Below are 27313 nucleotides of genomic sequence, written 5' to 3'. Positions count from 1 at the left end.
TGTCACCATACCACAGCCATTAGAGTTTAGTGAAATTGATTCCAGGACCACTACTCCCCACCTACCAAATACACAGGGCTTTTCTCAGTTTTTCTCGGAACCCAGAACTACCCCCACAGTAGGCTCAGCAACATTCTCTCATCACACCTTAGTAGCTTTTGTGAGTCTGCCTCTAAAACCTTTGCTCTAATATAATGGGAGTGTGTGCAATAGAAAAAATTTTTGATTTGGAGTCAGCAAATTTAGCCCAAATCCCTCTTTGTTGCCTACCACCCAGCCAACTTTGAACAAATTTCTCAACATGACTTTTAGATTCTTATCCTATAAAATGGTAATGATTACAGTACTGACTACTTCACAGATGGTAATTGAGTCAAAATGAGATAAAATGAAAACCATGTTATAAATCGTAAACTTTATATAAATATAAGGTGTCATGAATCTGCCACTGAAAACCGCCCTCCCACACACACACCACCACCCAGCAAAACTGACTTTTCCTGAGAATGGAGTCATGAAACATAGGCAGTAATGGAAATACCTTAAATATTGGAGAATTCCATTCAAAATGCTCACTTACAAGAAAAATCTATAGTAATTAGTGTTTATATGGTGCATTATAATGTGTTTTATAGCACACATTATCTCTTTGATTCTCCGATTGTTCTGTGAGATGGGCATTATTATTGCCATTTTGCAAATGTGGAAACTGAGCCACAGAGCAATAAAATGGCTTGTCCAAGGTCGCACAGCCAGTAAATGGTAAAACCGCAGCTTAGTCTGAGCCTTCCAAAGTCTCCTAGCTCTTTCAACTACACCACACTCTTTCAAAGTATTGAGTAGTCTGTCACGGCATAGCAAGAATTTTCTAGAACATATAGGGCCAATTAACTCAGATGGTAAAGATGGGAGAAGTAGGAAACTACTTTCTTAAACTGAGTTTTATGCTTCTATTTCTGGAACAGTTCTGATCCTCCACACCCTGCAGTTGTCAAGATGAGGGAGTTTCTTGTTTTAACTTTGAAGGTCTATACTCCTGCATAAATAAAGAGAGCCTTCAATAGCTAACATCTCAGGGACTATCAAAAGAAAGCTAAGGGCTTGCTTTCTCTGTCAGAAATATTATACATTATTAAACTGTAGAACACTCATTATGAGCAACAGTTTTATGAAAAAATACCAATACCCCAAATCTATCATTCTTGAAAACTGCTGCTTATGAAAACAAAAATACCAGATACATTTGAATTTTGAATCACACAAGATGGGGTCTGTGATACTCATTAGAGTCATTGATTATTACATTTGAACCCAAGACATAGTAGGTACAGATTGCTGATCCTGTCTCGAATTCACACAACAATCAATACAAAGACTGAATAATGCTAACATTTAGATTTATCTTGGATTGGGAAGGTTTCTGTTTGTGATTTTAGAACAATGTGTTGGCATGAGAGCAAAACACCACTCTTATATTCCCTTGGGCTAAAGAATTTTCAGTAGCTGGTGTTTCTGTTCTGACTTCCCACTATCAGCTTTTATGTCTCTAGATTACAATTTGTCCTCACAAGTGAAGCAGTATTTGATCGGTGGCAAGGGACGTGCCTACAAGACAGTTCTGCTTGTGATTGTTTTCCTCTTCAGTTCAGCAAAGAGCAACAGCAGGGGAGTGCAGAAGTAGCACTCTTGTCTCAAAGCAAAAAGGAACTTGCGGAAACAAAAGGACGGAGATTGATACACCTGTAAGATAAAAGCCAACGAAAAGAAATCGAAGATCACATCCTTCATCTCTCAAGCACAATGTCTCGCCCTGCACATAGAAGACCAGAATACCATAAAATAGTAAGATATTTTTATAAACATATTCTCAAAGAGGCTTTTCTTCTACTTCGAAGAAAATATTTTCTTCAGTGATTTCTGATTTATTTTAAAAAGTGACACTATAAACAGACTTTTTTCAGTGGGAGCAAGGGAGTGTTTAGTGGGTTGGATCATAAATGATACCTCTGGGAATAGTACAGTGATCAGTGATCTCTAACACTTTATAACAGAATCGATTCTTTATGCATATTTTAGGGTTTTCCTTTCTGACTAATTAGATCTATAAAGTGCCAAATGTATCTTCTGTCTCTGATGGAAAATATGAAAAGATTAAGCAATTCTTTGTATTTCATACTTAGAATTCTTTGTATTTCATACTTCATGAACTGGCAAGTGAAATGTATATAAAATAGTTGATTACGTGTTAAATTAACAGGAATAGATCAGCAAGAAACTCAGTATTAAAAGATTATTGCTTTTGGAAATATATTTCCTTGTTTTAAATGTAAGTATCTGTCATTATAATTTTGTATGTGCTACTGTCCTTTCTGTATATTCCAAGCTCAGAGTTATTTTTAAAACTTATTTACAGATTATATTTGGAAAAATATTCCTCTTTAATCCTCTATTAGGCATTTAGAAGTTACAGAAGTGAAAATTTATCATTACACTTAAAGGTCTTTTAATTATTTCAGGAGACTGATGAGCATTGGATAAAATTGAGGAATCTCAGTTATGGGTACTTGGAGTTGTATGATTAACTGGCACACCCCAGTTGGGAATGCCTGCAGGTGCCCCCTTTGGCATTCTGGGATCCTGACTGATTTTTATGTGGGGCTCTGAAATACGAAAAGATATTGTAGATTTCACACTGCACCTAAATCCCTTCATTTATATATCAGCTAAAACATGCTTTTATCCTGACATCTCCAAAGCCTCAAATAACTAATGGTGTTCTATTTTTCGTATGTGAAAATGACTGTCTTTATTATTTTATAAACTGTGAAGACAAATTTTATGTTGACCTTTTCTGTGATCAGTAGTATGGATTTGAGACCCTCCCGGACATGTAGTTCAAGGTTCAGCCTTTTACTAGGAAGCGGGATGGAGAAAACTGGCCCTCATGGGTATTGAGCTTGAAACCCAGCTGCAAGTACAGTGTAGTTAGTACTCACCCATCAGAGTAAGAGAGAAAGAGAAAGAAGAAAATGCCATGATTTAAGGTTGGCCATAATTATAAATGAGCACAATGCTACGGCTCTGGCATGTAAATAGGGTATAATTTTATTTCCTTTTATCTCTTTTTCAAATTCTTCTGTTTTATTGCTGGTGGCAACAAATACATTATCAGTCTTTCTGTCTCCCTTTCCTTCACTGGTGCCCATTTTTATGGTGTGGTATTACCACATAGCAGTAATTGATCTTCTGTGGTGGCTCCTTACATTAGGAAGATATTTCATGTATAATTTACAGACATTTCTTATAGTGGATGATTAGGTTTTTAAAATTAAATAAGAACAGAACAAAAATTGAATATATTGTTAAACAAAAGTTTAACAATACTTTTGTTAAAATCACTTGCTTTACATTTCTTGTTTTCTACTGGAAATATTAATGTACTTATTATTTTATTATACCTGACTCATATATGTATCAGTCCTTGATATAATGTTGATTAATATATCTAACATATATTCTACAGACACTTAGGACATTTTAACTTATGTTTTCAATATGGACACAATTTTTCACTACACCTATTTAGGTTCTATCCATTTACAACTTATTTAGTTATAACAAATATTCATTCTGATTAAAGAAACATTTCTTGTGACATAAACCCACATATAAGGAAGGAGATTCTGGTGGTATTGGGCAAATTTTGTAAGTATTTGGATCAAAATTATATCATGTTTTACAGAAGCTACTTTGTTGAATAAACGATTTTATTGATTTGTTGAGCCATTTCTGGCTGTGCCTTAAAAAAAAAAAATGAATGTATCTTATCAGATCTTATCTTACCCTTCACGTTAGGCTACCCAAGATACCTAGGTCTAGAGGTAAAGACGCCTCTTCTAACCTGGAATTCACATTTAGCTTTTCGTGATAATACCAGATTATGCACAAAATAAGATTATTTCCAACAGTGGTTCTCCTCCCTACCTCTCTCTCTCACCCACTTCTACTTCAAATAAGTCTCTTGTGCACCTGAGAAATCATCACTACGTCCAAGTGGAGCCTGTAGTCTCGGGCTCCTCCCTGGCTCCCAGTTGATGGCTGGTTGGGCAAGTCATTCCCTCCTCTGTAGGACTGAGAGCTTTGGAATTGATTATCTCTAATACCTCCATCCCTTACTTAGATAGTATTCAAGAGCAGAAGCAAAACCGAGAGACTTCTTTAAATGGATTGACTGAGATTTGTGTGCTCTGTTTCCCCTATTTTCTACCTGCCTATACTAAACCAAACCTAAATTATTCTTAGTTGTCATTCTCATATTTACTTCACTCTGAAAATAGGACATATTTTGGAGTTCTATTAGGAAAGTACAAATTCTTTTTTCACTGTGTAAAGAAAATAACATCTCACAAATTTGCTGCTCTAGTTGGGTTCCTGCTGATGGTCTCCTTGGCAGATCTGGAACCCCTTAGGGATTGTGCAGATTCATGAGAAGGCTCACCCAATTAATTATTCCTTCCAACTGAAACATGGTCAGCCAATACCAAAGCCCATTCTAGAACAACAGAAATTTATACTAGCAATTATTTTTTTAAAAAACTTCCTCCATGAAAATACATTGCAAGTTATAGAATGTAAGCAATAGATGCATAGATTTTTCCTGTTCAGAAATTTATTTTATTTTATATCTCTTTTTCTCATCAGCAATGTATCCAGATATAGATACAACTCACTCTCAAAAGTCAAAATGGTTGCAATAATTAGCAGGAGGGTAGAAAAAAATGAACAGATGATCTCAAAGACTGCTTCCATTGGAAAATTTTGTTAAAAAAAAAAAAGAGTAGCATGTCATCCTTAGCTTTGCCTATAAAGTAAAACTAATTCTTTTTTCTCTAGAACAAAGATCTCTTTGTCCTCACCTATGGAGCTCTGGTTGCCCAACTGTGTAAAGATTATGAAAAAGATGAAGATGTGAATAAATATTTAGATAAAATGTAAGTAGAAGTCTTGTATTCTCATAGAAGGTGCACTTTTTTCTTAACATCCTCTGCCTTTTGTCCACTTGTAAAGACTTTGCTTGCTCCACTTTCCCAGCTCTAATATTTCAACAAATCACATTTTAAAGCTGAACATAATTTCTGACAACTGCCATTTGGGCTGTCATAAAGCATAATGTAACAGGAAGGAAACTTTTTTCTATGAAAGTCAAGCGTGGAACATTTTCTTTTTAATTAGAAATCATTTTTTTTTGTTTAATTTTTTTTTTCAACGTTTATTTATTTTTGGGACAGAGAGAGACAGAGCATGAACGGGGGAGGGGCAGAGAGAGAGGGAGACACAGAATCGGAAACAGGCTCCAGGCTCTGAGCCATCAGCCCAGAGCCTGACGCGGGGCTTGAACTCCCGGACCGCGAGATCGTGACCTGGCTGAAGTCGGACGCTTAACCGACTGCGCCACCCAGGCGCGCCTAGAAATCATTTCTTTGCTAGTCACGTATAAGCAAGGGTATGGTAAAACTAAGATTGTTCTTTCAACAATGTGATGGGTCATCAAATTTGATTCTTTCCAGAAGTCTTTTGTTCTAATAAAACTCCTTCTAACATATAAATATATGCTTATATAAGTATAGACCGTGTATGGAAGGATATGCAAAAAAATTAATAATGGCGATTGCCTGAGAGAACTTGGAGACAGGGATTATGGGTAGAAGAGAGGTTTGTTTTTTTCCTATGTAGTGTTTTCATTGTTTGAATGCTTATACCATTGTTATGCTTTACTTAAAAATATATTAAAGGGAGAAACCCACTTCTTCCCTTTAAAATAAAGTCCATTCTCCTTGTCTTCATTAATGGAGATTCCTTCTGTACAAATTCAGCCTTTAATTTTCTCAGAATAATTATATGACCATCAGATTATTGCTCAATAATAAAATATCTTTCAACATTTTTGGAACCTCTTAATTATGGATCCTGAAAAGGACTCTAACTGGGCAGTGACTGGAAAAGCTGTCCTAAATAGAAGATTTAGTTAGAAAGGTTGAAGGGGAAATCCAGCCTAGTTGAGCATTTTAGGGCTTCTAAAAAGGGCTCGTTGTGTTTTGAGGTGGAAAACAAAAAAGACAACATAGAGGAAAGCTTGAAAGCCTTTTTTTTTTTTTTTTGGAACCATGGTTTCCCTCCTTTCTATGCTTATTCTTTTTCTATTGGAAAGCTCTTTTTTATTGTTTTGTGTTTATTTTGGTTCACATAACTGATTTTTCACTTCTTTTTAATTAGTCAGGAGTACTTCCCAAGATAGTGTCTGTAATAGTGGGAGTTGCTTAACCTATTTACATTTAAGTCATACTTCAACACGTGATACGGTATTTCTGGAGTACACATCATTTTATGTTGCTTATGTTAAATTTACATTGTTTTGTGAAACAGATATAGAAAATGGAGAAACTCATTTGGCTGACTAAAAAAACATACCTTGATTAGCACTTGGGTGCACAGTTTAACAAATATGAAATATGAATGAAATATTGAAGAATAAACTCTGAGAGTCTGTGGAAAGGCATTGCCTTAAGTAAAGCAATAATTCACATTTGGATTTCTTTAATAGCTTCTGCTGAAAACATCTGACATTTTTAACTCAATATATAAACTATCCACAGAAACATACACTTTGATCAAAGCAAGATGTGTGTGTGTGCGTAGCGTGTATGTATTTGTGTGTGTTATATGTGTATGTGTGTAGTTTGTATCTATGTGTGTGGTATGTATATATGTGCATGTGTATAGTGTGTATATATGTGTGTAATATATATATACATATGTGTGTGTGTGTGTGTGTGTGTGTGTGTGTGTGTATACACTTACTGTGCTGACTGTAACATTTTGGCCTTCTATCACCCCTCACTGTCCAAGGCTGTGGATATGCATAGAGATTAGAAAACGCCGGAAACATTTTTTTAAACGCAGTACAACCATTTCTGTAAAGTATATATTCTGTTCTTCAAAAGTTTTTTTTAGTGCGAACTTTCTAGCTAGAATCACAAAACAGTTTTCTCAGAAGGCAAGTAAGCCAAATTGAATATTTCTATCTACTGAGAAATATAGAGTGCCTCATAGACTTAGTGAATTAGTAAGCACTCTGACATTAAATCTGTCTGCCCCAACCACCCAGTTACCAATTATCCCCCCCAACTTTTAGGCCCTATGGAACAGACATTCCCTTTACACACCATGCTGTCTTTATCTTGGTGGGCTTTCTATTGTTGTGTTCAAATCATTTCACTTGTCTACGTACATGTGGTTGTGAAATTAAAAGACCAATTTTGTGCCTATTGGTTAGCAAAAGCAGCCTATTCCTTCTTATTTCCACCAGTAAGGTCATATTTCCTCAGCTAGATAGAAAGTTCTCAGGTCTATCTTGTTGAAGGTGTCTGATCAGCCACATACTCAGCTATAGTATGACATCTCAATAAGATGCTTTCAAAACTGTACTTGAGATACTATCCAATCTATTCATGGTAGGGTAGAGCTAACAGATAATATAAATACTTTCTCCCAAGTCCCATAGGTTCAGTTTCCCTAGAATGAAAAATGAATTTTCTGAACATCACTTTATTTTCTTTTTGCCAAACTTCAGAGTTCTAACTGCAGAAACCTATGCTGGCAACAAAAATTGATTTTACTTTTCCCTTCTTCCTCTCCTTCCAGAGCCCATCCTGGATATACCTGTTCTCTTACCATGATAACTATGCTAGGAGAAGAATGAACATCTAAGTACCATACCCGTAGCAGACAACAAGTTAGCTAGATCCTCGTTGGTTCCATCACCAGCTAGTGATGAGAAAGTTGCCAGTAAGAAACACTAGGCTACAAACACCAACTTCCCTTAACTTTAATCTACACTGTCAAATTTGGGCCAGACATACCTCTTCAGTCTTCTCTGCTTATAGGAAACTAGTTAATATTTCCCAGATAAGTGCTTTGTGTTTCTGTGGTCTGTAAGACAAATAAAGAGCCTACTGCTAAATAGCCATTAGACTCGTCAAGTTTGCTTTACTTTGTTATCCATTTATGCAAGTGCTAAACCTATGACTCCATTCTCAAACATGGATAGAATTCACTACTTAAATATTATTTTCAGACCACACTCTTTCCTTGACCACAGGGGATATGGCATTGGAACACGGCTGGTGGAAGATTTTTTGGCTCGATCTTGTGTAAGAAGATGCCACAGTTACTCAGAAATTACAGACATAATTGCCCAGGTAAATGCATTTTTTGCCCTTTCAATATGTTTTGAGAAGCTTTGATTTGTCCTCAGTTCTGTGGTTTTCTTCCCTGATTAGATACTCTCTATCTGTATTCATCACTAGGTGCTAAGAGATTCTGATCGAAAAGAATTTTATTTTGGCAGAGGGATAAAGCTATTGTGAACAGAGATAAATGCTTTTAGGCATTTAAGCATCTATAGATTTTTCTGAACACGTGGTGTGTGTGAAGTGTATGTCCCACACTGGGAAAAATGTTTTGAGAGGTAAACAAAAGGGAATGTAATAAGGCAACCTCATAATATGCATGCCCCAAATCAATTCCTTTGTATAATCATTTTAGTGCATGGAGGAAGTGGTCTTTGGCTGTCTTATAGAATATTGTTGCAGCCATTTTATTTCCAAAGCAATGTTTTCCCAAGAGAAAAATAAAATTTCTAAGAACCTTTGCAGACCTGATACATGAGAGACAACTTGGAATCACCCAAGACTAGCTCAAATCTCTTAGATATAAGACGATATGGGAAATGCATCCTTAGCCAGAATCCCTTTAATCTGGAAGCCTATGGCTATTAACCTAGGGTTGTTCATTTGTGGGATACATGGAAAGAATACATGGGTTTCAGATATTTGTAAGGTTCACCTCTGGGTTCTCACAACAGACCTGTGAATTCAGCCTCGTTCTTTTCTTTCCCAATCCTTAATATTATTGTACATTGTCATACTGACTCTTCATGTGAGTGGCAATAATAGTTTTACATAGTGCTTTGTAATTCTAAATGCAGTTTTACATATTTTTTTTTGTCTTTCACACTTACATTATCCCTATGAAGTAAGCAGAGTGGGAGTTATTCCCATTTTCCAGATAAGAAAACTGAGTCCCAGAAAGAATATGACAAAAATTGAAGATTAGTATATATTTTAAAAATGTAGGCATTCAAAAAACACAATCCAAATAAAAGATTTTTCCCACTTCTTGTTATAATTACTCTCATTATTTTATGGCTAGTGATCATGTGGTTGAAACTGAAACCCAGGTCTTCCAGTTTCAGTGTGGTGAGTTTATCACACAACTAAACAGTTTAAAAAATTCCCTTTCCCTTTATAACTAAAGTGATAAAGCAGTAGTTTGAAAAATAAAATAACTTTTCACTAGGGCAAATGTATGGGCAATACTACAAAAATACTAGATGTTTTAATGGAAAATATTTGCACTATATAAATGTAGATGGTTGTGTTCTATTTCTGTAAGAATGCCATTGGAATTTTGATGAGGATTGCATTGCAAGAACAGATCACTTTGGATAGTATGGACATTTTAACAATATTAAATCTTCCAATCTATGAACATGGGCTGTCATTCCATTTGTTTGTGTTTTGTTTGATTTCTTTCATCAATGCAAGTCTTTCACCTCCTTCAGTTCATTCCTGGGTATTTTACCCTTTTTTGCTGCAATTGTAAATGGGATTGTTTTCTTAATTTCTTTTCTGGGTAGTTCATTGTCAGTATACAGAAACTAATTTTATGTTGGTTTTGTATCCTGCAACTTTGCTGAAATCATTTCTTAATTCTAACAGCTTTTTTGGTGGAATATTTAGGGGTTTCTTGCATTTAAGATTGTATCATCTGTGAAAAGAGATAATTTTACTTTTTTCTTTCCAATTTGTATGCCTTCTATTTCTTTTTCTAGCCTAACTACTCTGGCTAGGACTTCCAGCACTAAGTTGAGTAGAAATGGTGAGAGGAGGCATCCTTATCTTGTTCCTGATCTTAGAGGAAAAGCTTCCCGTTTTCTACCATTGAGTATGGCAATGGGGAAAAATTGTCTTCAATAAATGGTGCTGGGAAAACTGGCTATCCACATGCAAAAGAATGGAATTAGACCCTTACACCATACATAAAAATGAACTGAAATGGATTAAAATGTAAACATAAAACCCAAAACTGTAAAACTCCTAGAACAAAATAGGGGGAAAGTTTCATGACATTAGTCTTGGCATGATTTTATGGATATGACATCAAAAAGCACAGGCAACAAAAACAAAACAAGGAAGTGAGACTACATCAAACTGAAAAGCTTCTGCACAGTAAATGATCAACAGTGAAAAGGCAACCATGGAATAAAAGAAAATATTTGCAAACCAAATATCTAATAAGGGGTTAATGCCCAAAATATGTAAGGAGCTCCTGTAACTCTAGTTTAAAAAACTAGTAACTGAGTTAAGAAATAAGCGAGGAACTTGACTAGATATTTCTCCAAAAAAAAGACATTCAAATGGCCAGCAGGTATACATAAAAATGCTCAAAGTCACTTACCATCAGGGAAATGCAAATCAAAACCACACTATCACCTCACCTCACTTCACCTCAGGTATATATTTGCATTTATATTTATATTTATTTATATTTATATTTATATTTATATGCAACAAGTTTTGGGGAAGATGTGAAGATATTGGAACCCCCCACACCATTAGTGGGAATTCAAAATGGTGTAGCCACTGTGGAAAACAGTTTGAAAGTTCCTCAAAAATTAAAAATAGAATTGCCGTAAGGCCTGCCAGTCCCACTTCTGGGTACTTGTCCCCCCAAAAATTGAAACCAGGATCTTGAAGAGATTTTAGCACCCTTATATTCATTGCATCGGTATTCACAATAGCCAAGATGTGGAAAAAAACCTAAAAGGCAATTGACAGATGACTAGATTTTAAAAAAATGTGGTATATACATACAATGGCATACTACCCAGTCTTTAAAACAAAAAAAGAGAGAGAGATTCTGCAAGTGAAACAACATGGTCGAAGCCAGACACAGAAAGACAAGCACTGCCTGATTCCACTTAGGTGACGTATCTAAAATATTCAAATTCATGGACTCAAAGAGGGGAATGATGGTTGCCAGGGGCTGGAGGAGGAGGAAATGCGGAGTTACTAACTAATGGGCACAAAGTGTCAGTCAAGCAAGATGAATGAGCTCTAGAGATCTGTGGTACAACATTTTACCCTTAGTCAACAATAATATATTGTACACTTATAAATGTATTAAGAGGGTAGATCTCATGTTAAGTGTTCTGATTTCAATGTTTAAAAAGCTTAGAAGAAAGAGATCTGTTTGATATAAAACTAAGAACATATACAACATCCACTTTCCAAATATGTTTCCTCTAAGCTTTTTGTATGTTTCTGATGTCCTGTAAATTCTTATCTGCTCTCCATCCTCAACAAACTGGGAAAGAACCCACTCCATTCCTATGCAAGATTCCTTCTTTTCAATGAAGACAATATTTCATCACCCTTACCCTTCTCTGGTGCAGAGGGGTTGTCTCCTGGCCTTTGCAGTTTCTTTCGAGTGCCCAATTTTCTCTCTCTTAATCATTTTCACTTCTACAGCAAAATGTTCTCTTACATGTGGGAATGATGTCACCCAATTCAGAAGCTTTTTAACACAGAGGAAGGGGCAGAACTTAGTTACATGCTTGCCCACTGATGCTTTGCTTATAATTAGCAGCTTTCATTAAAAGGTCTGGCCTTCAGCAGCATTATCTCATTAATCCTTGTAAACTCTCCCGAGGGGAGGCAGGTGTTAAATGTTACAGAGTAGTTTTAGAGAGGAGTGGAGCAAGGTCAAAAGAAATTTACCACAGTCTTATGGCCAGGGAGCATTGCAGGGTCAGGATTAGAACCTAAACCCTGTGATTTTTGTTTGGCTGCAAGCTCAACCAGACCATGCCTTTATACAGAACACCATCCTCATCCTCGCGCGGACTCAGCGTCTGAACAATTAGCTTTAGGCCCCAAAGTGCGCCATCTAGTGGTCTGAAAAGAAATCCCATGGCAGGCCAAATCATTGCTCGAAAAAGTCTGTAATCAGGCCTTACATTTTACATAAAAAAGAGATGCCAGGCTAATTCTAAACTCACATTCCTGCAACATCAAAATGCATCCATTTTTAAAATATGATTTTATCATATACAAGTTACTTTTGTGGTGATTGCCTCAGTACTTCACACTTCAATTAAGACATATAATTTATAAAAATTGCCAGCAGCGTTGCAACATGATATTGCAAAACTTTAATGATACAGTGTCTTTCTTTAGAAAAGCTCAAAGTAGTTGCCACTTATTATTTCTTCCCCTTACAAGAGTCCTGTGAAGTAAAAACGGTATCTATCATTAGCCACATTTGACTGATGATGTAATTCAGATTTAGGATGATGTCGTCGCCAGTTACATAGTCATAAAAGCCAGCTTACAATTTAATTTTTCTGAAAAAGAGGGAGAGAGAGAGAGAGAGAGAGGGAAGCAAACCATAAGAGATTCTTAAAGATAGAGAACAAACTGAGGATAGCTGGAGGGGAGGTGGGTTGGAGGCTGGGCCAGATGAGTGAAGATTAAGAAGATTAAGAAGATTAAGGAAAGCGCTTGTGATGAGCACTGGGTGTTGTATGTAAGTGATGAGTCACTGAATTCTACTCCTGAAACCTATGCTGCACTGTATGTTAACTAGAATTTAAACAAAAATTTGAAAAGAAACAAAGAATTTTTCTGATCTTATTCTAGTGCTTTCCCCAAAAATTGTTTCTTTAAAATGTACTTTTGAAGATTTTCTCCTGTTATGATGGCTGTTCTGAGAAAACTGAAAATGTGGAATTTGCAGTAGAGTTAACATGGCCGATTTAGTTGTAGTGGTGAAACATTGGAGCGTTTAAGTGTAATCTAACAGGCATAAATCTCTCAGTTTATTATGAAAGCAAGGCAAAAATACAGTTGTACCTTACTCTGGTCTAAGGTCTAAAACACATTTCCTTAGTTATGCAAAAATATATTTCATGGTTTCCAAATACATTCATGACAAATGTTTTATTATTAAGAGAAGTGAATTAGAGATTAATTTAATCCTTTACTTTTTTAATGTTTATTTATTTACTTTTGACAGAGGGAGAGAGAGAGAAACACAGAATCTGAAGCAGCCTCCAGGCTCCAGGCTCTGAGCTGTCAGCACAGAGCCCAACACAGGGCTAGAAGCCACAAACCATTAGACCATGACCTGAGCCAAACTCAGACGCTTAACCGACTGAGCCACCTGGATGCCCCAAAACTTAATCCTTTAAAGTCAAGATGATCATAAAGTTTACACTTGACAAGAGATATTATAACGTTCCCTTGGAAAAGTCACTTAAACACAAGAAGCTCTAATCCATCATCAGATGTAGAGCGATAGTCTAACCATACCCAGTGCAGTCGAGATTGAAAGATAAGGATCCACATCCTACTCAGCCACATTCCCAGTGTGTGACCCTTAGCAAGTCATGTTGCCAGTCTGAACCTCAGCTTCCATATTTATCAGGTGGGACCTCTTACAGCTGCAGTTTTTCAGATTTTCAGGCTTTGCTTTCCCTCACCAAAATCTGGATGTGGAACTATAATCATAAATAGCTGAGTGTGATGGGTGTAGCTTCCAAAGCCTCCCTCAGAACATCCATACTGTCTAGTTATTGATGGTGTTTACAACTGCTTGGCTTAGCACAAACTCTGCCCATCAAAGCTGGGAAAGCTTTTTACTGTTAGGTCAGTGTCATCATGATGTCATTATAAAGGGTAGAAGGAATTGATAATTTTTCAGGATAAACATCACATCAGGGGTGTTGTCACAGTAAGATGAAATTTTTAGAGAAAAAAATATAATATATAAAAATTATAAAAAGACTTGTAAAACTTGAAATTCCAATCCTTAGGTCAAAAAATTGAACCCTGATATATTGTCCTTGGAAATTCTGAAAAGTGCAAATGAGATCTTTTCCTTTTAATACTATAAATTGAAATTTACCTTAATTAAATAATGTGTGCAATGATTTTTTTTGGTGAGTGATAGAAAATCAATGAAATAATTGAAAGGAAGCATTCATAGGAGGCAATAGAAGTAAGAATGCCTAAAGCAGGGAGGGAAATCTAAATGGTGAATGTTGTAAGCACAAACTCTAAGGCAAAAGGCTTAGGAATATAATCCAGAGGAACTTGAATGGCAGAAGGATTTTTTTTTAACTGGACGATCATTTTATTTAAAGAAATTGGTTCATTTAAGATTAGAGTTGAGGCTATACAGAAAGGTTTTGGTAAATCGTACTGGCCTTCTTTCTTTTATCTTGCTTCTGATCTGAATGCACAAAACCACCAAGTCTGCATCTATGCAAGTAATTCAAATATTTTGAAGCATAAAGCTCCCGAGTCAGTTCAGAATGGTGGTGGCTCCACGGCAATCTCCAATACAGATTTGTACTCAGAAGCACTGATGTTTTGCTTCTACAGGGACATACAAATGACTTTATTAGACACTTCCAGAGGGGTGTGCCATGGCTGGGAAGGTGGATCAGTGAAGGCCCCATCAGGAGACAGAAACCACACAATCCTTTCAATAAGGAAGGTTTAACATGAAACATTATTAACTATTTATAGGGTACTAGCTACTAAGAAAGGAGAAAATGCTAAAGAATATCCTGGTGCTGAGAGAGAATACCCAAAGAAAAAACACACTTTGAAGAGGGTCTCTCTTCCCAAGGCTGAGGTTCAAACATCTTTGGCGACATGTGATTGCAGCCCGTGGATGCTGAAAAAGGCCTCTGCGTTGTCAGGCTGAGATGGGTGGGTAGGGAATTATGGATCAAAACCAGTGAGCAGAAATCCCCCACTGGGGTGAAGGTGGACTGAGGCTGGCAGTGAGGAAACCTTGAAATCATGGCCAGAACTGAGAAGCGAGTGCCACTGGGTATATACGAAGCACTACCAGTCACCGTTTCCTGTAGAAGGAAACCAAAAGGTGCCCCAGAGCCAGGAAGAGAAGTCTGTCCTCCCGCTGCGTCCCTAGAGACCCTTCTACTGGCAAAGGAGAAATGTTTGTGAGATCTATCTCCAGCATCACAAGCAGGGCAATGATGAGTCGGTTTGGAGCTGAGAGGCAATAATCTGACAACCAGCACAGAAGGCATGAGTCAGTAGGATTGTTACATACATTTCCATGGCTGTTGTTTACTTTGGTGGCCTCATGTTTGACCCATCCAAAAGGCTTGCCCACCCAGGAACTATTCTTACCTCTAAGGGTAAGAAGCTGGCCAGTGGAAGGGAGATGTGATGAGAAGGGAAGCTGCATCCTTCTCCCAACAGGGTGCTGTCAGCTTTTTGCAAATGGGGATGCAAAACAGACTGAAGAGCATCATTTTCAGTATGCAAACATCTGAAATAAAGACTTTCCATTAAAACACTGAAAGTTATTAAATACAGCCACTGGTTCGTTACGAATTTCTCTCTAGCCAGATCTGTTCTCCCTCCCATAACTGTGAAATCTACTCTCTCCATTTATTAGTGCTAAAAGTGCCATTAAATGACATTGTGGGCCAAGGACCCAGAACACGACTGCCTAATAACTTGTGCTCTCTTCTCTAGAAGTCCAAAGAAGTGAGATGCAAGGCACAATGGTGGATTGGCACTTCAGCTGCCACCCAGTGAAAGGTGTTAACGGGGTTTAGACTTACCCACTGTGTTAGGGCTTCATAAGCTTCAAATGGACCAGGTCCATTTTCTGAAATGTGCCAAAGGTGAAACTTAGTTTTCTTTGTAGGAGGCAGGAGTTGCAATCACAATGAGCAAACAAACATGACAGAACAACTTTGGAAAGGTAAGGGAATCCAGGAGTATCCTTACCTAGAACATTTTTATTGTGAAAAAAAGAGCCACATAAGTCTGAATTTTAGCTTAATGTTTTAGTCTGTGAAACACAATTTGACTGTGTTTTGAGCCTGCTGATCTTCCAAGAATTTGCTCTTGACCAGCTTTTTTTTTTTTTTTTTTTTTGGTATATATTTCTATTCTCCATCTAACCGGAGCCAAAGTATTTTACAAAGAATGGAAATAATGTAGAGTTTTCTTGGGTTACTTTGATTTGACACTTGAGTGAAGTTATCTTTCATCTCTGGAAATTTTTATTTCCCCATCCTGTCTGTAAGCTTTTCAAAGGGAGGGATAATTTCAAACATTCTTGGGGTTTGGCCCACGGTGCCATGGCAAACCAGTACATTGTAGACATTCATTAAGAATTGTCTAAATGATGAGGCGCCTGGGTGGCGCAGTCGGTTAAGCGTCCGACTTCAGCCAGGTCACGATCTCGCGGTCCGTGAGTTCGAGCCCCGCGTCGGGCTCTGGGCTGATGGCTCAGAGCCTGGAGCCTGTTTCCGAGTCTGTGTCTCCCTCTCTCTCTGCCCCTCCCCCGTTCATGCTCTGTCTCTCTCTGTCCCAAAAACAAATAAAAAACGTTGAAAAAAAAAATTAAAAAAAAAAAAAAGAATTGTCTAAATGAATTTGGAAAATATTCTAGATCTTTTCCCTCATGTGCACACTGCTGCTTCTCCTATTCTGTCCAGGAGAGGGCAGTGGTCCACATTCATCTCCAAATTAAAGCCTGCCTTCCATCCTGCCCTGATTTCTACCACCTGCAGAAGCTCTCTTACTTCAAGCAATGTTTACCACATACAAAATCCAGTGCTGTACTGGGTGTCATATGTGACTGATGGATCACGGGAATCTGCTCCTGAAGCCAAGACTACACTGTATGTTAGCTAACTTAACAATAAATTATAGAAAGAAAGAAAGAAAGAAAGAGAAAGAAAGAAAGAAGAAAATGGCACATTAAGCCACAAACTTGAAAGAAAGAAAGAAAGAAAGAAAGAAAAAGAAAATCCAGTGCTCCAAAACTGCCTGTGGCTCACCATAACCAATTTACAATAAAAAGATTAGAAGTGCCAAGGGATCCTCGACAGGAAAATATTCTCATTAAATAATAGACAGTGAACTCATTTTGATAATTTTATTGAAAGTTTCATCCCCTCCCCCCACCCTGCTTACTTATATGACTGTAGAAAGTTTCAGGAGAAGGGAGAGATTCAGTCTTGCCCCTTTGAGGTCAATTGTGATTGCAAAATGCAAGCACTAAATAGATAATCAAATCATTAGAGATTAGATTTTACATAATTTACTCAACAGGCATCTATCACTTCCAGTTTATTATGAGGGCAAATAAAAAGTACAGTTATACCTTTCTCTAGTATAAAATCTAAAAAAGTCTCCTTAGTTGCACACACAAAAAATATATTTTCTAAACCCATTTATAAGATTTCATTAAGAGAAGTTAAAGATAAAATTGAGCATTTAAGTAAATCATTTCCATTTATTATAGAAAGTATTTGAAATGTATCCTAAAACTCATCATAAAGCCAAAAATTGTGTTGAATGTTTGGGTTATGTCAGGTCATAGTGGTTGATTGTAATGATATTCTGGGACACACCAGCTAGGCCCCATGGAAAAGCAGAAATCGGGAAATCCCTCAGTCTACCCTGTCATGTCAGTAGCAGGTATCTGTGGTTCCCTCCTACGGTCCTCGTCATTTTGGTGACTCAACTATTCTCTGCTGATTTTGCTCTTCAGCTACCTGCTAACATCTCTCTATTCTTTATCTTCTCTCCACCTGAGTGACTCTGCTGCCTCAGGACTTCTCCTTACCCTCTTTTAGTCTTTCCCTTCTGGGTGTGTCTTCTGTGAGTCTCTGTGTCTCATATTCGAAGTCCCAAAAAGAGCCTCTAACTTGTCTTCTGTGAGTACAGACTTCATGGCACGCGTCTTCTGTGGCCAAGCTGTGGACTGAGTGCCCAGGCTCTCAGATGCCCATCCTAGTCCATTATCTGTGATCCGAATGGCAGTGTAATGAGACACAGAGTCTGGCCATCCTAGACAGCCCTCCAAGAAGGGGGTTGGGGTACGAAAAACGTTCTGAGATTTCCCCAAATGGGGCAAAGCAATTGGCAAAGACCATATTCTTCCTGTCTAGGAAATTAGCAACATTTATTTATGAGTCTTACTTTACCTATGAACCCTGTGCTTGTGTTATTTGTCTTACTGATGCTGGTGTTTGTTTTCCTTTATTCCAGAGGCTAGAATTCCTGTATAGAAGAGTATAGCAGGCTCCATTTAGCATGCTAACTATAAGGTATTGAAATAGAATTGTCTTTGTTATGTATTTTGCAGATAATAAGTAAGCAAACTTAAAAAAAAAATGCATCCTCTGGGAAGCAATCTGAGCCAAAACACATTATTTGTTGAAAGTAAATATTTTAGACCATTAGCAAGAATGGGGCAGGGGGTGGGGGGGAGGTACATTTCTCAGAACGGTAAATTCAGAGGGAAGCTTCAGTGGATGGGAGCCAGCCAGATTCTCCTAAGCAAAATGATGTTGTGCTACAACAGACAGTATTAGGTTTCCTTTTGAATTTATTCTAAAGGAACCAATCATAAAAGTTTGTTCTGGTCCTCTAATCCCATGGGGCTTTTGCTTTTGTTTCTTTTTCTAAATCTTTTTCAGTTCCTTCTCTTGGCATTCTCTGTCTTTTCAGAAAATGTTACCAGAGATGACCTGATTTTTTTATGTGAATAGGAAAACTGCCCAGGTGAAATTAACTTGAACCAGGCCATGCAAGACAGAGACAACAGCATATCTTAGGTTTTTTCTTTCTCTTAAAAACAAAACAAAACAGGTTTTATTCCTTATGCTTCTGTATTTTACTTTCCCTCCATTCTTTTTCCAGATTGTATTTGGCTTCCTCCATTTTCTAAACAATGTACAGGTTTAAAAGGAATACTTTCCCTAAAAGGCCTATTTCACAGTTCTGGGTGTAAGCCTAAGTGTAATGCACCCAGTACAATGCACAACACTTGAATTGTGTCAACATCCTGATTCTATGCACAAAATCAGGAGACATTTCTCAGTCCTTTGAATGTTTTGGTTTTTTTTAACCAGGATGAAAATTTAGATCTCAGCTTTAAAGTTGCCTCCATTCCCACCCCCCTTCACCCTCCCCCGCCCGCCAACCCCCCACACCCCCGACACACTCTCCTCCTTCTTACACACAATTTGCTTGAAGGGATAGACTAAAAACTGCAGCCTGAATGGCGTAGAACGGAGGGGAAACCTGGAACCTTTTTATTATTAGGCAACCCCTGCCCTTTGTTAAAATCTCTCATTGATGTGGAGGTCAGGTTTTTGCTCACGATCCTCTCAAAGGTGACTCATCTCATCAAGGCTGGGAGCACTTCACAGCCCCTGTCTCGCTGTCAGCATCACTCCGTGATATGCCCTGGCTCAGCCTTCTGCCTTCCAGGACACGGAATGGAAGCTTTGTGCTCCCCACACAGATGCTCATGGAGGGGATCTTCCCTTCAGCTCAGATCTGCTCCACCTCAGGCAACTCAACGCTGTGGGCAAGATAATCTCCGGACAACCTGGATAATCTGGGGCGAGAAGAGAGGAGAGGGTGGAGGGAGGCTACCACTGGTTTCACCTACCTCAGACACCCTATAGTTGTGACTGTCAGTTCAAAGATATGCCCCCACCATCCTAAAGTATTGAGGTGTCTTGCCACTGTTTTATACTAGAATAATCTGTAAATAGATGTTTGAGAAGGTGGCCATGATTGTATGTGCATCCCACCTCCACCAGAAAATTGAAGTGGGAAACTGAGGTACCGGAATGGCAGAGTCCTCACAGTCTAGGTTGGATTTGAGACCCAGGCATTCTTCACCATGTGACCTGTGTGGGGAGCTGATGGGGTGAGGAGAAAATGAGTGAAGAGCTCAGTAATTAATCCAAAGGGTCTGGACGGAACTGGAGAGTGAGTGTTCACAGGTGACAGGACGCAACTGGAGACCAGGTCAGTAAGAGCACTTCCCAGTGTGGTTCTGGGGGGGCTGGATCCTAAAGGTAAAGCACTGTAGGTGCCTTCGCCCTCAACACCTTCCCAGGATTCCTGTTCCTTTTCATCCTTCAACTGAACAATGGAAGCTAATCAGACTAAGCCTAAATAGAACATCTTTCTTTGCTTTTGTTTTTTATTTAAATTCATGTTAGTGAACATAGAATGTAATAATAATTTCAGGAATAGAATTTAGTGGTTCATCACGTACTTATAACACCCAGTGATCATCACAAGTGCCCTCCTTAATGACCCTCACCCATTTAGCCCAGCCCCCCACCCAACACCCCACCATTTTGCCCAGCCCCCCACCCAACACCCCACCAGCAACCCTCAGTTTGTTCTCTGTATTTAAGAGTCTCTTATGGTTTATCTCCCTCTGTGTTTTTATCTAATTTTTCCTTCCCTTCCCTCATGTTCATCTCTTTTGTTTCTTAAATTCCACATATGAGTGAAATCATATGATATTTATCTTTCTCTGACTTATTTCACTTAGCATAATACACCCTAGTTCCATCCATGTTGTTGCAAGATTTCATTCTTTTTCATCACTCAGTAATATTCCATTGTATATATATACTACATCTTCTTTATCCATTCATCAGTTGATGGACATTTGGGCTCTTTCCATACTTTGGCTATTGTTGATAGCACTGCTATAAACATTGGGGTGCATGTGCCCCTTCCAATCAGCACTCCTTTATCCTTTGAACAAATGCCTCGTAGTACAATTGCTGGGTCATAGTATATTTATTTTTAATTTTTTGAGGAACTTCCATACTGTTTTCCAAAGTGGCTGCACCAGTCTGTATTCCCACCAGCAGTGCAAAAGTGTTCCTCTTTCTCTGCATCTTTGCCAACATCAGTCATTGCCTGAGTTGTTAATTTTAGCCACGCTGAGAGGTGTGAGGTGCTATCTCATTGTGGTTTTGATTTGTATTTCCCTGATGAGGAGTGACGTTGAGCATCGTTTCATGTGTCTGTTGGCCATCTGGATGTCTTCTTTGGAAAAGTATCTATTCATGTCTTCTGCTCATTTCTTCACTGGATTATTTGTTTTTTGGGTGTTGACTTTGATCAGTTCTTTATAGATTTTGGATACTAGCCCTTTATCTGATATTTCATTTGCAAATATCTTCTCCCATTCCATCGCATTCTAGATATAGAATCTGTTAATCTTTGCTATTAATTACTATTTTTCAAAGGCTAACTCACAAGTTAGTGTTAGGGGCCTATGGAATTGCTTTACTTTTTCCACTTTTTCCAACATATGATATGAAAATAAGTGGGAGCCCTTGATAAACAGGGATTGAATTCCATGGAAGTCACAGCACAACACCACACAACATTCCAGAGAAGGCTGGCCTCACAGCTAGCTGAAATGTCAGGCCGTTTTCCTACTGAGTAACATTTGTGAGCAGAAAAGGAGTAGAAAAAAATTAAATGGAAAGAAAAACTCTTTATAGTCATAAAATTCTCCGTATTTAAAAAGCAGTTAATATTAACAGCAAAAGGAACTCATCAAGTATTTTGAGAAATCTTCCCATTCGGGCCAGAAATCTAGCAGATGGATTATTAAAACTAATAAACTTGCTTAAAGAAATATGACCATTTAGGCTTAATTCTCTTCTCTGAGTAGGCAAGAACTGCCTTACATAAACACCCACACACTCAATCTATTCCCCTTTGTACCCCTGGGAGGGGTGAAAGAAGAAAAGTGTAGGAAGTTTTCTTTTGTGGAAAAGCATGTGTGCATAACCACAAGGTCTGTGGATTCTGTAGACTGATCAGGCCTAACCCAGCAGACCACATACTCGCAGCAGCATTCCAATACGAAAGCAGGGCACCTGCAGGGAAATTACCCATAAGTTTTTATTATGACTACATTTGTGTTGTATTCTTTTTCCTTTAGTCACAGGGAAGTGTCTCTGAAGGCTCAATTGTCAGTAAATTCTGCAAGTTATCCGCCCTTACCTGTGAATGTCCATCGCCCAGTTCTGTTTATGATCAGGTCTTATAGGAAATCTGGCTGTCTCTAGGCGTCTTAGCTCCTTGGCACTATTACCAAAGATGCTCCAGGGGAAAGTTATCAATGTTCCAGATATCTCAGCACATGAAAATCTAGGCTGTCTTAACTTTCCATTGGAGAGTCTTTGTTTTCTTTTTCTTAACTCATTTGGATAAGATTCATGAGAGACTCACTTATGAAACATACCAAAGCGTGTGCACTGAAAATAGCATCAGTGTCGGGAGCATTTCGTTACTGTAACTATCGACAATGAAATTTCTTACCAGGAGATGAAAACTGCTGAGGAAATACTCTGGGACCCCAAACCTCAAAGGCTAAAGCAAGGTCCATCTGAGCCTAAGAATTCAGAGACACTAGGGAAGACATTCACACTCTGGGGCCTCCCTGCTTAGTGCATTCTTGTTAGAAGAAAGATTTTGTCCAAACTTGCCCGGACCTCTCAGTGATGCTCCAGGGTAATGACTCTCAATCCTTATTGCCCTACAGAATCGCCTACAGCTTTTCCAAAACAAAACAAAACAACAACAAAACAAAACAAAACAGATGCCCAGGCCCTACTTTTGACTTATTGAGTGGGGTCTCTGGAAATAAGACCCAGGCATCAAAACTTTGAAAATGTTCCCCAAGTGATCTTCATGTGCATCCACTGATTTAAAGCAAGAGTTTGCAAACTGTGTTCCTTGGTTGGTGCTCCAGGGTGATTGCTATAATGGCAGGGAGGCATGTGAGGCCTGCTATTCCTCCCGACCCTCAGTCCAAATTCTTTCAGAGTTGCTTCTCATTTTATCTCTTTTACATATTTCAAATAAAAGAAAATGTCATTGGAACAAAAGTAGGTAGTCTTGATTGAAACAAAGCCCACCCAACCAGGGGCTGGGATGACTAACTTATCTCTTGGGAAGGAGGTAGGTAGGGAAGCTGCATCTCCTAGGACATTCACTCCAAAGAAGATGGAAATTTATCAAACACTGGTTTGTGACTCTATATATTTTTTAACTATTTATTTCCTATACAGGGTCAGTGAGACTCACTCATAGTTAGCCAGGTGTTTAATGAAGCGAGATTTTTTAAAATGCCAATTTCCACCCTTCATGTTTCCTCCCATGATGCAAATACCAAAAAAAATCCAGGGAGAAATAAACTTGTTCTGTTGATAACATCAGCAATCATTAATACAGACGCACATCTGTTCATGTTAAAATCTAGGAACAAAATGTTGTTACAATGCAACTAGAAACCATTTTATGGGTTATGTACTCTGCCCAAAGATGTATATATTTTGAGGTATTATTCTTAAGTGGAATTACTCATATCATCTGAATTCATACGTATCTTACCTTATCCTATTCTTGGAAATGATTTGAAGAATGGGATTAGATGAAATAACTAATTCATTTTCCCCATTTTCATTTCAGTTTTCATTATAATTTAAAACTTTTTTTTTTAATTTTTTTTTCAACGTTTATTTATTTTTTTGGGACAGAGAGAGACAGAGCATGAACGGGGGAGGGGCAGAGAGAGAGGGAGACACAGAATCAGAAACAGGCTCCAGGCTCTGAGCCATCAGCCCAGAGCCCGACGCGGGGCTCGAACTCCCGGACTGCGAGATCGTGACCTGGCTGAAGTCGGACGCTTAACCGACTACGCCACCCAGGCGCCCCATAATTTAAAACTTTTAAAGATTCTTCTCTAGCATTAGTGCAGCTATATGATCAGGAAATCTGTAAAAATATGGCTAGTTCATACGGACAGACAGAAAGACGGCTCTAAAGATATAAAAATTAGAGCTTATAGACTATTCTAAATCTTGTATGAACTTTATATTGCTAAAGATTCCTTCTTTATCAATTATCTTTTAAAAATTTTTTTAATGTTTATTTATTTTTGAGAGAACGAGTGGGGGAGGGGCAGACCGAAAGGGAGACACAGAATCTGAAGCAGGCTCCAGGCTCTGAGCTGTCAGCACAGAGCCCAACACGAGGCTCAAACTCATGAACTGTGAGATCACTACCTGAGCCGAAGCCGAATGCTTAACCAACTGGGCCACCCAGGCGCCCCAATTATCATTTTTATCTAAGGAAATATTAGGAAGGTGACCTTATTGATATAGTGAACCAGAAGCATAGTTTGAGCACAGCTATCCCAAATGATCTGGGAACTCAGAGTAGAAAAGAATGGGAGAGAGGCTGGGAACCTTGGAGTTGGATATCAATTGCCAGGAGTACAGCAAGAAGTCCATTGATGGAAGTCATGTGCTACTGGCTATGAGATTTAGGACAGAAGAATTGAAAGAAACTCAGAGATGTACTAATTCAACACTGTAATTACCATGAAGAAACATGCTTTTAAAGATTAAATAAAAACTTGATATTACACCAACGTGAGACAACACTTATGTGGTAGAAGTTAAGAGCTCAGACAAATCCAGGTCCAAATTTAGGCTCTATTCTCTTCAACGTTTATTTATTTTTGGGACAGAGAGAGACAGAGCATGAACGGGGGAGGGGCAGAGAGAGAGGGAGACACAGAATCAGAAACAGGCTCCAGGCTCTGAGCCATCAGCCCAGAGCCCGACACGGGGCTCGAACTCACGGACCGCGAGATCGTGACCTGGCTGAAGTCGGACGCCCAACCGACCGCGCCACCCAGGCACCCCTAGGCTCTATTCTCTTACCTGTGGCTTAACCTTGACCTTTTTGAACTTTAGTGTTATTCATAAAAATAGAAACAATAATACCTCCTCCCCAGTATGGTTGGGAAGTTTTCAATTTAATCATATGTAAAGTATCCAGCACATAATAGGTTGTCAATAAACATTAATTCTGCCTTTCCTCCTTAGCGGAAGTGCAAAATTTAGAATATGATCTCTCTTCCAGGTGTACAAATGTTCTTTCTGCATAATTCAGTTTTAACCAACTGAACACTGAAAATATTTTGTGAAGCTGCCTAAAAGCAGATTTCCTTCCAAACTCAAATATGACATTGTGTATTTGCAATAAGTATTTTGCAACCCCAAAAGGGATTTAACTAACTCAATGCTCTTGATCAAAACCCTATTCAAATGGGCATAAGTACACTTGCCTTGCCTGCCACTAATGAAGACTTCTTTCTGGGGCTTCCCTCCATGCTCGGGCTCCAGCCTCAGTAGCTCAGCTTACCCTTTTGTCTCTCTTAAAGTCTCACTATGTCCTGGGACACACCGTGAAGCTGGTGCTATAAACGATGAGAACTGGAGCCCGATCCTTCCTAATGTCAGCTCCTCGGAGCAGTGTAGGCTCCTTTGGGAACTTTGGGAAATTATGGGATTGGGTTGAATATATGATACCAATTGAGACAGCAACCACACAGAGAAATCATCCTTACAGCCGCCACATAAGAGGTGCATATACAGATCCACCGCTCCTCTCTCTTCACCTCATAGGTCACAGGCTACGAAGGTCAAAATGTCAAGTATAGGCTCTATTCTAGTTGCATGGGCAGACTGAGGGAAAAGAGAAGGTGGAAATAGATGAAACAAGAATCAAACCCACAAGATTAACTTAGGTTTTTAAAATTATTAAATAAATGAAAATCCAATAGGAGCATAGCAGTGGCTTCGTTCTGAATTCAAAACCACAAGGTTTCTTGAAAATCATATAGTGCAATAAGGAGAATGAAGGGAAATTCACAAACTCCATTTTTTGAAACCGAAGAAAATGTTTCCTCATAATGAAGAGTATACCTTGGAGCAGGGAAAACTGATCCAAAAGACCCATCTGAAGGCAGATTTAGTATCTTTATAGACTTTAAAGATGTGAAAATATAGGCCAAAGTATCGTGTTAGAGATAATTCGGGATGGCATTGGATTTCTCCTCAGCAACATTCAGTGACAAAAGAAAATGGACTAACATTTAAAATTTACCCAAGTAGAGAAAGTGTGAACCAGCTAAGCTGCTCTTCAAGTAGAGAGCAGGCCGACATTTGAATATCTAAGAATTCAGGGAATAGTATTCCCAAGAACCTTTTCTGAGAATGATACCAGAGGGTAAAATTCCGGCAAGCAGGAGTTGACTGACAACACTTCAGCAGAACTGAGGTGAGCATATAATTCATTTCATTGCATAACTATTATGGAAATTTTCAAGCATACACAAAGGTAAAGAGAATGTACCTGCTGTCCAGCTTCACTAAGTATCAATATTTTGCCAATCTTGTTTCATCCTTCAGCTACCTCCCCTTTTTGTGACAAAATATTTTAAAGAAAATTCTAAACATTATGCTAATTCATACAGAAACATTTCAATATGAGTCTCTAACTGGTAAGGACTTTTTAAAAAAATATAAAGTACCATGCTATAATTATACATAACAAGGTATATATTTTATATACAGGTCTTTGATTTATAATATTATTATAAACAATTCCATGAAATCATATAATATCCATTTAATACCATTCATATTTCCCTAAATAGCACAAAGATACCCTGTTATAGTTGGCTGTATGAAGCAGGTTATACATAAGGCCCATGTGTTGCTTCTGGTTGTTATGTCTCTCGTGTCTCATTTTTTCTCCTTTTTTCATGCCATTGGTTTGTGAAAAACTGGGTCATGTGTCAAATAGAATGTCCTATATCATAGATTTACTTGGTCGCTTCTTCATGGTGCTAATTAACTTGCAGATTTTTTGCCTGTATTCCCTATAAAGTGACAATTTGGTCTAATACCTGATTAGATTCAGACTTAATTTCCTAGGAAACGATACTTGACAGGTGACGCTGTGTACTTACTCTTGCACTGCATGGCATAAGGGGGCACAGCATATTGGGCTATCCCATTTTTAGGGACGCTAAGGGAGATAAGTGGCCTCATGTGACACAGTCCCCATCCCACTATGCTTTCACCTAGTACTTTAGAATTCATTATTTATTGTGTAGATCCATTACATCACTAGTGGTTGCAAAATGGTTATTTTCTAATTCTGAAAAGCTCTACAAAGAATAAAATAATAAAATAAAAGTAGAATGATACAAAATTGATGTGCATAAAGAAATAATTTTTTCATGTACTGGAATAACAATGACTGAGAAGACATCATGGGAAAAAGAAGCCATTAACTATAGCCTACAAATATGGGAAACTTACAAAATGTGTGAGGAAATCTTTAAAATATTTCTAAAGGACAAAAGGTAGCCTTTAAAAAATGGAAAAATAAATGGAAAGGCACCCCATGTTCCCAGACAGGTTGATAAC

At 38.2% G+C, this 27313-nt stretch overlaps 1 protein-coding gene across 1 annotated transcript in view; it reads left to right on the top strand.

Annotated features, from left to right (window-relative positions):
- The first annotated feature begins 1652 nt into the window (after window positions 1–1652).
- TRAPPC3L (trafficking protein particle complex subunit 3L) overlaps window positions 1653–27313 on the top strand; it is a 40589-nt gene continuing 14928 nt past the window's right edge. The window contains exons 1-3 of the mRNA XM_047860760.1: window positions 1653–1842; window positions 4894–4991; window positions 8159–8258. Coding sequence (XP_047716716.1) covers window positions 1801–1842; window positions 4894–4991; window positions 8159–8258 — 240 coding nt within the window. The 5' untranslated portion in view covers window positions 1653–1800. The remainder of the gene's footprint in view (window positions 1843–4893; window positions 4992–8158; window positions 8259–27313) is intronic.

Source organism: Prionailurus viverrinus, chromosome B2 (genome assembly GCF_022837055.1).
Source record: "Prionailurus viverrinus isolate Anna chromosome B2, UM_Priviv_1.0, whole genome shotgun sequence".
Lineage (NCBI taxonomy): Eukaryota > Metazoa > Chordata > Mammalia > Carnivora > Felidae > Prionailurus > Prionailurus viverrinus.
Note: the sequence above shows the minus strand (reverse complement) of the source record. Positions and strands in the feature narration are given on the sequence as shown.